The sequence below is a fragment of the Aristolochia californica genome, unplaced genomic scaffold, assembly GCF_029961685.1.
Source record: "Aristolochia californica isolate CCGP_79_NKW_82.1479 unplaced genomic scaffold, dmAriCali1.0.hap1 SCAF_3, whole genome shotgun sequence".
Classification (NCBI taxonomy): Eukaryota; Viridiplantae; Streptophyta; class Magnoliopsida; order Piperales; family Aristolochiaceae; genus Aristolochia; species Aristolochia californica.
The window spans coordinates 7,443,133-7,456,274 of NW_027181992.1; the positions used below are offsets into that span (position 1 = coordinate 7,443,133).

Here is a 13,142-nt window from a genome sequence, read left to right on the forward strand (position 1 = left end):
GGAGCCTTCTTTATCATCATCATCTGTGGAAGGTGATGTAGTGTCCCTTAGGCGTTAAATGGGATAAGCGAGCAGAAAGTGCGTTCTTAGGCGTTAAATACTTTTGGAGTTGGAGACCATCTATATATGATGTTCCATACAATTCTATATTCTGAAATCTGGTTTGCGTCGTCTTCTTTTACCAGAAATCCCGTGAGCCCATGTGCATGGTCTTCCGTCCTTTAGCTGCTTTAAAACATCAATCCACCGTCGTTTTATAAAATATTGCTTAGTCTGGTGAAACTTCAATGTCGGAGCAGACAACAGGTGCTGTAAGAATCAAATGGAAACGACTCCAAAAGGAGTCAGCTACAAGAACCTATTATTGGGGGGAAAAATTTATAATGAATCTTACGAACCCATTCTTGAGAAGAAACTCGTAGATACTTTTCCAAAAGTCGAGTCCACGCTCTCATCAAAATCACGTCTTTTCTAGCTAATTTATGGATGGAGAGCGACATGCGAAACCAGGAATTATTTCCGAATGTGAACGTGAACAAGTGGTTCCCATCCCCACCACCTTCAGTGCGATGATGGGAACTTCGCAGCAACCATGCCACATGGAGCGCATATTTTCTACTTTCTCACTAAACAAGGCCAATTCTTCTCGGCCCTCTTTTCTTAACCTCTCGATGGAAGGGTGCTTTTCAATCTATTCATTTTTCATTTTGCGACTGTACTTCTGTGTGTTTTTCTATAGGCTCCTCTGACTTAAAGAATGATATTGATCAGCACAGCCGAGCGCCAATTCTCAATGATATTGATCAGCACAGCCGAGCGCCAACTCTCTCTGCGTTTTCTTATGAACAGAAGTCGCCCAGGAAATAAACAGTTCATCAGATGGTCTATTGGATAACTGCTTACATCTCACGAAATTGATGAAACTTCAAAACGCTAAATGGCCGACATTGTTTTTGAGCTTTTTTGTGCCGTCTTCTTGGATCGAAGTTAAGAATAATTAATTCATTGCTCACATGAACCCATCTGTTAAGACTTAAATTTTTTAACTTCTTTTATAGAGCTGCTGTATCGCCTCTCAGTTTCTTCGTTTGCTAGTATTAAAAGGATTTATTCCGAGACGAAGCCACAGAAAAAGAAGAAGCAAGAGAGTAATTCTTGACCAGCTAATAGCTAAATTTGTTTCATTTATGGATATGAACGGAGGAAGGGGAAAAAGTGAAGACCCCCCACCAACGCCTGTTTCTGATACGAACTACAAATAACTATAACAACGGTAACATCCCTAATGAACGGTCATGAATCTTCTTCTTAATCCCTCCTCTTGAGCAGGACCCTTCGCAACTCGGTCACGTCCACCTCCGCGCCTCTATTGCTGGGTCTATAGTATCCCGTCTCCGGGTCGGGCACCCATGAAGCCGGAGCATCAGTCGCATCCTTCTTCAAATATTTTTCCTCAGGTCTGACAACCACCACCGCAGGCCTTCCTCTCACCACGCTTGGAGCTGCCGCCGCAGATGAGAGATTCCGACTAGGCAAACAAAGAACGCAACCGAGGTTCAGTTCAGGCCTGGTTATAAGAAACCCGAGAGTGGATGAAAAGCAAACCACGAGACAAGTGAAAAGCTCAGCTTACCTGGATATGGAGACGGCGTAATCAACAGCTGCGAGAAGCTTAGAACTGGATAGATTGCGAGCCATTTCTCCTTCGAATCAGAGGGTACTTCAAATAAGAGGACACAAAAGCTACTGTAAAAAGCTCTGTTGTGGTAGCACGACAGAAAGCTCTATACAGCAGCGCAACGAAGCTCCTCCGATGCTTTCTACCCTCTTTCTATGTGGCCCGCTGAGTTGTGAAGAGCTCCACGAGAAGAAAGAAATTTATAGGCGCCGAAAGGGCGAAGATGGCGAAAAGAAAGAGGAAGCGTGACGCGTCAATGAAGCCGTCGTCGTCAGGGGACTCATATGAGAAGATGACAGGTGTCAGAGCCTCATGTAGACGTACTAAAAATCGTGAATCCAGAAGTCGTCAATTCCTCGGTCAGGCGGCCAGTGGGGCCTACCGCCTCTTGCCTTCGCCCGGGGGTAAGTTTGTCTTTTTTCAGACAAACCCAAACTAGAAACCTTGTAATTCCATCTAACGTAGCCTGCGAGCTATGTTCTGACTAAATATCTGTTAGGTGAAGAAAAGGAAAGAGGCGCTTCGGGACAACAGCCGGAAACCCACTAACTTTTAACCGACTCCACAAACTGCTTATAAAATATCCCAGATTGGACACGCCACACTCGACGCAAGCCGACTTGAACGGGACAAGGCGAAGGAAACGACACGGAAGGAGAAAAAAAATCATTCCACGCAGCGAGCCGCGTCAGAAGGAAGGGTTCCGGAGCAAGCATTGAGAAGGTGCCCCGCCCCCCTTCCCCTTGTGTTTTCAATGGAAGAGGATGAGGATCGCTCGACCTTCGAACGACTTTTTATTTCTGTTTTTTTACTCTTTGTGTCACTGAATCTGTCGGTTTAAGGCTCCAAAGGCTGGCGAAATTTGTTTCCGCTTTCCTGTGCCATAAACACGGAATCTGGAGACTGTAGCTGCTGCCGAAATCGTCTCGCACTCGTCATAGCTTTTGTTTAGAACAGTGTGCGGCTGCTGTTTGCTTTGCGCTTTGATGTGGCTCGTCAGTGCGCCACAGGCCATACTGGCTTCTCTGAGTTTCGTCCGCCAATCAATCTATCATGTATGTTGATGCGTCCATTTGTCTTTTCTCACTCTTCAGATCTGACCGCCTCAACAATTTATATGTTTCGATTTCGTTTTATCTTTTTCCGGTTAACAGTAATACTCGATTAAGCAATCCTCTTTCTCTTCCAAGTTTGTACATGTTGATTGTTGCCTGTAAATATTCGTTGAAAGGATCCGCCTGTCTTCTCCCTTATTTTGACAACCTCTGACAAGTGCCACTCTGTCGAGTGTCCTGAATTAGTCTTCATTTTTTTATCAGATTGCATTAGTTGTAAAAATTCAAATCAAAACTCCAACGAAAGTTTTCTCAACGAACTCATCGTATTGAATTTAGGAACCACGAATAATATTTGCCATATACTATTTATAGAATTATAACAAAGATAGTCGGTGATTATAACTCAATTTGTGTTTGAGTATATCTAGAACTCATATGTTGATTGTTATGCTTATCTTCAAGATAGAGCTCCAAGAGGAGAGTCTAATCTTAGTCTTAAAAAATAGAGGAGGTGTGTTCTTAGAAGTGGTTTGGTGAGAGCAACGGTTCTGGTAACGGCTAAGAAAAGCAGTGGCACAGGTAGTAGCAAGGAAGACTAGCGGCACCGGTAGGAAGAGCGACGACACTGGTAGGAAGTTGGGGCGGACATAATCGCATTATTTGGTGGAAGAGCATTGTAGTGGTTGAGAAAAACAGTGTCATTGGTAGCAATTGAGAAAAACAATAGCATTGGTAGTGGTTGAAGCGGACGGAATCGCATCATTCGGTGAAGAGATGTGGAAAGGCAACGACATTAATAGCGGTTGGGGCATACGGAATCGCATCGTCCGGTTGGGGAAAAGAGGTTTCACAGTGAGTTTTTTTGCTTCGCATGTGTGAACTACAGGTGCGAGTTCACACGTTGTGTAGGTGCCTGCGAGGGATTGGTCGTCGACTTAGGTCTCTTGTTCACTACTGAGATGATGTAGGGGTTCTGGTGCAGTGCTAGTGAGGGAGGTTGCTAGCAGAGTAGACGGTTGCAAGCGATGGCAGTGGGGCAACAACGACTGGAGAGGTTCAGATCAATTGCTCTGACTAGGGTACGACGAGGTGATGGCGAGGTTGTGGGAGTCGACAGTTGGCGATGAGCAGTAGGCTGCAACGGGGTGGAGGGATTTATGTGGGAAAGTAGCGACGAGGGAAGAGAGATGGGTGAAGGCTTTGGTTGACATGGGTGATGGCTCAAGGGAAAGTCGAGATAGAGGCGAAGTGTTTCGAGGAGAGGTTGTGGAGGTTAGGCCCAAGGTTTAGCTTTAGCGATTTTCAACTACGGGGAGAAACTATAGGTAGATAGGCTAGAAGGGGCGTAGGGTCTTTGCCAGCGATAGGGAGTGGCGATGGCAATGACGATGGCAATGACAATAGATGGCAATTTCCAGCGATGGTGAATTGGTTTTGATTAATCGATTGAAGCTCTGATACCATATTGAATTTAGGAATAAAGAATAATATTTATCGTAAGTATCATTGATTAGGTGTATACTATTTATAAAATTATTACAGAGATGTAAGTGATTACAACTTTTTAGAGTTTAAGTTTGACTCTATCTTGAACTTATATATGTTGATTCTTATACGTATCTCTATCTTGAACTTATATGTTAATAGTAATTTAACGATAGTTGGATAATTTTTAGTTAAATAACATAATAGGACCTTACTTAGTTTGTCCCTTCTACCTTATAATTTAGACAACAAGTTTTCATCCGCTTACATCTAATGAGGGCTTAAAGTTGTCCTAAAAGTAAATGCATTCTAAATTATATATAGAAAGTATAAAATGTTATCATTTTTGGCACACAAAAAGTTAAGATAAAAGAAAAGAAGAAAACAAAAGGTATTTTGTTACGCACTTAGCCAATACTACCCAAAAGACCGATCTGTTAGGAGCGGAAGACATAGGTACTTAACCCAAGACCATAACATTACACCCCCCTTTGCGAGCCGACGTCTACGGAGCCAGCACCAGCAACGGCCCACTCAAGCGGCTTCCCCAGTCCTAGTGCCTCATCGCAGTTCTCCAGGTTGGCCCCTTCCATTTGGTCGCCCCTTCTGCTTCGGTAGCATACACTGGGATTCGAACTCGCGACCGAGTGCTAGCTCTGATACCAAATGTTAAGCACCTAGCCAATAATACCCAAAAGACCGACCTATTAGGAACGGAAGACATAGGTAGTTAACTCAGGACCATAACATATTTTTTCTCTTTTTTGGATATAGAAGAGAAATATAGTTTTTTTTTGTTAGGATACATGTCAAAAAAGAAAAAGAAAATAAAATTAGTAATATTGTAAAATTTTGGTGATTAAAAGTTTATCTCAAGTTTTTATTTTTTTATTTTCTCTCCAAATTTCATCATTTTGTGAGAAAATTTATTAACTAAGTTATTTTTCTTATTTTCTTTACTCCCAATGATTCTTTGCTGCCAAATAACAAAAAATAACTTTTTTTTTTCTGTGGGTTCCAAAGAGGCCCTACATGATGCATGCAAAATCTATACCATAAAATACAAATCATACTCACTTTGTGGTATTCAATAATCACTTGATAATTTTATCAATTTACGATAATAATTGGACATGATCAACATAAAAGAAAGTCAGACACTATAAAATGAGAGAAATTTTATTAAAAAATATATTTTAATAAATAAACATATGAAAAACATTTAAATAATAATACCAAGAATATATAAAACATGACCAAAGTTTAAAAATGGAGCAATCAAGTCCACATTTAAAATAATATATAATATTCTTTTAAAAAATTTATCATATTTTATATAAAATGAAAAAAATGTATCAACTAATTAATATTTTACATGGAAAAAAATAACTTTGAGTTACACAATCCCAAAAATATAAACGTAATAAGTACAACAAAAGTAAATAGTACAATAAATACAATTTTACATCACTAACTTGCGGTATTTAAAAATAAAAATTGATTAAATTCACAAAACTAATTTCTTATCTTGACTAATTTGATTGTATAATCATTTGGACAAACATCAAATGAATAAAATGCTTTAATGTATACATAAAATACAGTCAATAAAGAATCAATAACTGTAAAAGTATAATAACTCAAAAATATAATTAATACACCTAATAAACAGTAGATTTAAGTGTAACCAAATATGGTAAAAAGTTACATATTTAACTATCTAATTAATGTTCAAAATTAGTCAACCAATTATACTAATAAGTAAAAAATAATAATGTTTTTAATAGAATATTATTAAATATGTATTCAAGAAAATCAATAACATAATTCAATACTTTTTTATTGAATTATGTTATTGATTTTCTTGAATACATATTTAATAATATTCTATTAAAAACATGAGTTTTAGTTTAGTTATAACCTAATATAAACCACTAGTTTGGTATTGTTTATTTGTGCATCAATATTTTTGTCCACATTCCCTCCTCCTTAATGCAACTTAGATTTTCATGTTATCTTTTTGTGTTTCAAGTTTTCCATTATAAAGGTCCATCCTTTGGCCTAAGCTAATGTAACAACGACTTATATTAGTCTTTCAACTATAGCTCAACCAAGCTTACCCACTTGAACACCTACAATTGCATCAAACTATTGATAAAACTTTTTTAAAATAAAACTCCATAGAAGAAAGAATTGTCTGCCCATAAATTTAAAAGGGATATATAATGGCATAAAATTAATAGTGGTTTGGTTGTGTTCATTCAAATGACATAAATAAGATTTTAATGGTGTCAATATGATACCTAAGAATATTATATTTTGATATATAAAATGTATGAGATGTCTCTTACTGGCTTGTATGAGTCTTCACACAATGTTATATACCAATCAACATTAATGGTAGATACATATAAATAGAAGTTTGATGATTGAAGTGACCAACCCAATCTATATTTTGATATTTACCTATTTTTGGTGTGCATGCAACAACATTTTATAAGAAGGCTACTTATCCAAATCTGGTATGTGAGTTTGTTGAACTATGATCGGAACAATCTTGATCCAGATATAGTATGTGAGTTTGTTGAACTATGATCGGAACAATCTTACTAATTTAAGTTGAAAACAAGATAGTTGACCGGTTTTTAAAGGTTTCAAATTTATCAGATCATAAATAGTATTTATTGGTTCTATTACAAGGGAATAATCAAATCCAGACAACTAAATATAGAAAATTAAAAGAAAATAGAAGAGATAAATAAGATAAAGAGAACGTTCTTTCTAGCGAGATAAACAAGACGAGAGAATACCTTTTTCTATTTTTCTTCTTTCCTTCTTTTACATTATTTTAAATGGAAACTATGGACAAAGCCATCTTGGATGATATTATTCGTAGGCTAATTGAAGGGAGAGGCGGAAAACAGGTTCAACTATCTGAATCAGAAATTCGCCAACTTTGTGTTAATGCTAGACAAATCTTTCTATCACAACCTAACCTACTTAAGATTCAAGCTCCCATCAAGATATGCGGTTAGTATATATGAATTCTTGTTAAACTTCTATTTTGTTTTCACTTCTATTTAATTTTTGTTTGCTTCTTTTATTTATTTTGGTTAACAATGTTTAAGGACATATCATAGGTCTTGTGGATAAATAATTGATTAGGATTAATTATGTCAAAGTTAATATTAATTTATGTAGGAAAGATTTTTGTGGATTGATATACAATGTGAATAATGTCTATGGTAAATTACCTTAACAATAGAAATAAAAAAAAATGATTGTAGCATGTTATGAGGTTGCCTTAACATTTACAAACTAAGATTAAAGAAAGGCAATTGGATAGCTTCTTCTTCATTGTGTCAATCAAAAGTATAGGTTTAAATATAAATTTGGAATGGAGACCAATAAATCATTCCTTACTATAGTCATAGATGTGTTTTAGGTCTACAATTATACACAGCATTCCTATTTTTTAGTATTTTGACTTGCTTTTACATTCTATTTTTATTAAGAAAAATTGTGTAATATAGTGCATTTGAAATATCATATTTTTCTCATCTTTTGCATATGATACTTCTTGTTTGTGTAATAATCTTTTGTCTAATTTTTCATGTATATATCTCTTTTAAGAATTACAAAGATGAAATAGGAATTCAAAACGAACTTACTCTATGTGAGAATGTGTTTTTCCACTCACCGCTTGGATGAATAAGGAATTCAAAACGACAAAAAAAGAAAAGAACGAAATAGAAAAACTCCTTATAAACTTTGACCCAAAAAGTTTATGTCATTATCATACCATATATTTTACAAAATAGTGCATTCTTCAAAGGCAAAGAAAAATCTTTTACAAAAGTGAGAGTAGTCATGGATAAGAATTTTAGTCAAAATAAATCTTTAATTTTATATAAAATAATTTTTTTTAGTATGTGTAGGCATTTTTAAAATTTGAAGAAATGATAGGACAAAAATAAAGTGAGAACTTATGAGGTGAGGCAAGGTTGGATTCAAAATTGAACCTGTTATAGGATAGGGTGAGAACTAAATATGAATTAGGAAACCTTAATGAAAAATGGATACAAAACATAAAAAATGAAATAAATGAGAAACTCTAAAAAAACTATAAGAAACTCTTAAAATTTTATTGAAGGATTAATAAATATTAAAAAATTAGTTATAGGAAACTATTATGAAATGATTAAGAAACACAAAATGAAACTCATATATTGAACTCTTCAGAAATTTTTATGGAACATTTTACACGCGTAAAATGGAAACTTGTAAGAAATAATTAGACAAAGAATAAGAAACACTAACTAGGAAACTCAATTTAATTTCCATGAAACTTATACAAAACGTATAAAAATTTTAATAAATAAATATCTTTACTTTAAAGACATGATTAGAAACAAATTATTCACAATTAAATATCCCATTTATTTAACAAATAGTATTTTTACTTAACTAAGAAATGTCATTTCCACCAAAAACACAACTATATAAATATAAATACAAACACACACACACACACACACATACATATATAGTCTTTGATATTAGTATAAATAACCATGATATAAATCTAAGAATTACCTTTTGATGTGTTTGATCTACGAAATTACAAGTAAATAAGCATATATCATTTGCATTTAATTGCTTAATTTTGATATTATCTTAAAATTGTGTGTTAAACGTTTTTGGTAAATTAGAATCAAATCATTAATTTTGATACAATTTTGAATATGAAAATACATTACTTTTAGATAATTTTATCACTTCAATTTTATGAGTAACATTCATTATTTTTGTATAATATAGTTAAATTAGAAGAAAATATTTTGGAAAATGTTTAGATGCAAATTTTTTATATGAATTTTTATAAATGTATTGTAAAAAAAATTAAAATAGTATGAGTTGTTTTACTTTGTTGTTATTTGTTAAACTTTAAATTATTCAAAATTTAATTCTAAAGTTATAATTTTTTTTAAATTACCTAAAATAAAATTATAATAAGGTCATTCATCCTTTTTAAATTTTAATTTTTCATTTTTTACTAAAATATTTCAATTATTTTTATTAAATGTTATATTTTAATTACTTTAATAATTTTTAGATGCAATTGTATTAGTATAAATCTTGCATGATAAATTATAGCTTAAATCTATATTAAATTTATATTTTTTGTATTACTATTATTCATGTTTTGATTAATAATTAAACCCTACACCCTAAACAGATCGTCTATCAGTTTGAAATCTTTTATATTTTATTATTTAGTATTTTCTATGTCAGTATATTTATCTATTTTTTACAAATAATATTAAAAAATTGACATGTTTCAATAATAATATATTATTTATTTGTGCTGGATTGTAAATATAAATTTGAGTAAATTTTGTATTAAGATACTTTATTTCAATTTTCTAATAATATGATGCTAGTTATCTTAAAATTTAAATTTTATTTATTAATTTTATTTCCTCATTCAAATTTAATAAAAGTTGTGTTCATTTTTATAAACGTTGGGATTACTTTTATTATTATTTTAAAATTTTTATTTCCCATTTTATTGTTTTACAAATTTCAATTGTTTACATTTTTATGAGACTTTCTATCAACATTATGTGACTAACAAAATTCAACATATTGTGGAGTAGTTTATAACATTAACAGGTTTCATATTCTTAATTTTTTTATTTCTATTAAATGTTATTTCAGCTTTTTGAAACACATATTACCATTTAAATTTTTTCCATCCAGACTATATAATTATATTTGAGTTTTTAAACTTTATTCTACTAATTTGGTACTATGTCTCTTCTTTTTCCTCTTCTCTCACTCAATTTTTATGGTTTTGTACTTTATTTTTTTTCACCATTTTCTTCTCTATAAACCCTTAAGATGGATTTATTTTATCTTGGAAGTAACTAGGTGATGGTAATTTGATGTTCTTTTAGAGAACTCTATGAGGTATTTCAAATACATGATTATATATAATTGTATAATATGAATTGAGTACTTCCATTCATTCAAGTTTAAAAATGAATGTTCGACAATATCGGTTATTAATATTTATTGATTCACTTTGAATGTCAGTTCACGATTTTTACCAAGATCTTGTGTTTTTGCGTAGGGTAATACTATGACAATTTAAGAATGATAAGATATTTGGTACATAAATAATCATTGAGAGATAACTTTCTTTATTCTTTAAGGGGCATGGAGATTAATTGTTGTTAATGAAAGAAATGAATGTTTAATGACATAAAAATATTTAAAAGAGTGGAAATAGAAAGCAATGAGACATTTATGGTTATCAAGTACAAGAGATCTTCATGTTTATTTTGATTTGTTTGTTTATTTCATATGTTAAACAAAATTTTATTAAACTTTAATGATTAATTTGTACTACATTGATTTTCATCTAATGAGCAACAAACTAATGGAGTAAAAAACATAACCCTTCATTACCTAATTTGTAGTGTTGACTTTCATAATGATATATAATATTCACTTAGTAGTTCCAAGAAACATTAGAAAATAAATTTTAAATTATCATCGATAAAAATTTAACTCTTTGATCCTTCATATATTTCTAAAAGACATCATATCTTATTCTAATAAAATTCTTACTTGTCATTAAAGTGTTCTAAATTTTAACTTTCTAAATATCAATACGGTTATATAAGTAAATATTGTTATTATTTTTAATACAATTATAAAACCATGTCATATTATCCACTTTTAGTTTTTATTTAACTTTGATAGTCTCACAATGATTAAAAAACTATTCAAATTTTTTCAAGTTCTGTAGAATGTATAAGTTTTTTTGGTAAAATTATTATTTAATTTTTTTTTATCACGCATTCAATGGACAAACTTCTTGTTTGTATTATAAAATGTTTACAACTTTTTACAAGATAATTACCTTTTACTTTGTTATAACATAGTTTAGTAAAACCTTATTAAGGTAAGTTAAATTAGCTATTTTTGAATATGAGATACAATGTTAGAATATTATAAATATTTAGTAATTTTGATAAATTTAAGTGTGATTTTAATTGCCATTTAAATTAGTTATTGTCATTATTTTTTATTTTTCTTATAGACCTTTTAAATTTGGGCATTTTGTAGGTGACATTCATGGACAATACCTTGATCTATTGAGGATATTTGATTTTGGAGGTTTTCCACCGGCTGCTAGCTATCTATTTCTTGGTGATTATGTTGATAGAGGCAAGCAAAGTTTGGAGACAATTTGCTTACTTTTGGCATACAAAGTTAAATACCCAGATAAAATATTCCTTTTGAGGGGGAACCATGAAGACGCGAAGATTAATAGAATTTATGGATTTTATGATGAGTGCAAACGAAGATTTAATGTTCGTCTATGGAAGATTTTTACTGATTGCTTTAATTGTTTGCCAGTCGCTGCACTTGTTGAAGAGAAAATCCTTTGTATGCATGGGGGTTTATCTCCAGAATTGCATACCTTAGGTCAAATAAAAGATATTGAAAGGCCTACAGAAATCCCAGATAGTGGTCTCTTATGTGACTTATTGTGGTCTGATCCTGATCCTAAAGTTGAAGGTTGGGCAGATAATGACAGAGGGGTATCATGTACTTTTGGGGCTGATAAGCTTGTGGAATTCCTTGATAATAATGAGCTAGACTTAATATGTCGAGGGCATCAGGTTTGTTGACAAAGACTATGAATAATTTGATATTTTATTACCTTTTACTTAGCTAATAATTTCTCTTCATTTTAGGTTGTTGAAGATGGATATGAATTCTTTGGTACAAGGAGATTGGTGACAATATTTTCTGCTCCTAACTATGGTGGGGAGTTTGACAATGCAGGTGCCCTATTAAGTGTAAATGAATCATTGATGTGTTCATTTGAAATCTTAAAGCCTGTTCACAAGAAATCATCAAAGACAAATTCTACCGATGTGAACAAAACTCCAAAGGTAATTGCTATCTTCATTCTCATACGTACTATTATTTATTTTTATTAAGAAATTTTTTCTAACAATGTATTTGGGTTTACTGCAGTCTTCTAAAGCTGGAAAGAGTTGATTAACATTCAATACTTTGTTATGGAGAACTTCTCTAGAGATTACAAGATTTATTGAGATATATTCAACTTTGTACATATTTAGATTGTTTAATTTATGCCCAACCAACATTAGTTGTAATAGTCAAATTTCATGTATATGAAGTATGTCAGTGCGACATATACTCTATGTACATTAACAATGATCATTATATACTATCTTTTTCTTTGTAAATGACCGAATTCTGCATTCTTCTTTCTTTAGAACAATTAGAATGAATTGTGGTTAAATTCATTGACCCACTTGTTAAAATGATTTCTTCACTTTTCACTTTTAGTATATTATAGTATGAGATTATTAATTTATTATTATTTTTTTAAAAAATTCCCACTTATTGTGTGGCTTTTTAAATTTATTTATTGAGTATTTATTTTTAGATGGAGTTAGTGCAACAATATCACATATCATTCACTCACAAAAACAAAATTTTATCATGTATAAATCTTGTTTAGATTTACCAACATATTAATTTAATAGATAGACTAATGCTACTTTTTTTTAGTATTATATAAAAGTTAGAAATTTTTATGATATATTTGAGTTAGATTTGGTAAATTTATTACTATAAAAATTATTTTTTATCACGCATCAAATGGACAAACTTCTTGTTTGTATTATAAAATGTTTAAAACTTTTTATAACATAATTAAAATTTTACTTTGTTATAACATAGTTTATTAAAACCTTATTAAGGTAAGTTAAATTTTCTATTTTTGAATATGATATATAATATTAGAATATTATAAATATTCATTAATTTTAATAAATTTAAGTGAGATTTTAATTGCCCCTTAAATTAGT

At 31.6% G+C, this 13,142-nt stretch overlaps 1 protein-coding gene across 1 annotated transcript; it reads left to right on the plus strand.

Moving 5' to 3' along the window:
• The first annotated feature begins 1,126 nt into the window (after positions 1–1,126).
• LOC137958714 (serine/threonine-protein phosphatase PP1-like) lies at positions 1,127–12,303 on the plus strand. Its single transcript, XM_068805810.1, has 5 exons — positions 1,127–1,149; positions 7,079–7,251; positions 11,359–11,918; positions 11,994–12,194; positions 12,280–12,303. Exons 2-5 carry the CDS (start codon positions 7,083–7,085, stop codon positions 12,301–12,303), a joined length of 954 nt encoding a protein of 317 aa, XP_068661911.1. The 5' UTR covers positions 1,127–1,149; positions 7,079–7,082.
• The last annotated feature ends 839 nt before the right edge of the window (positions 12,304–13,142 follow it).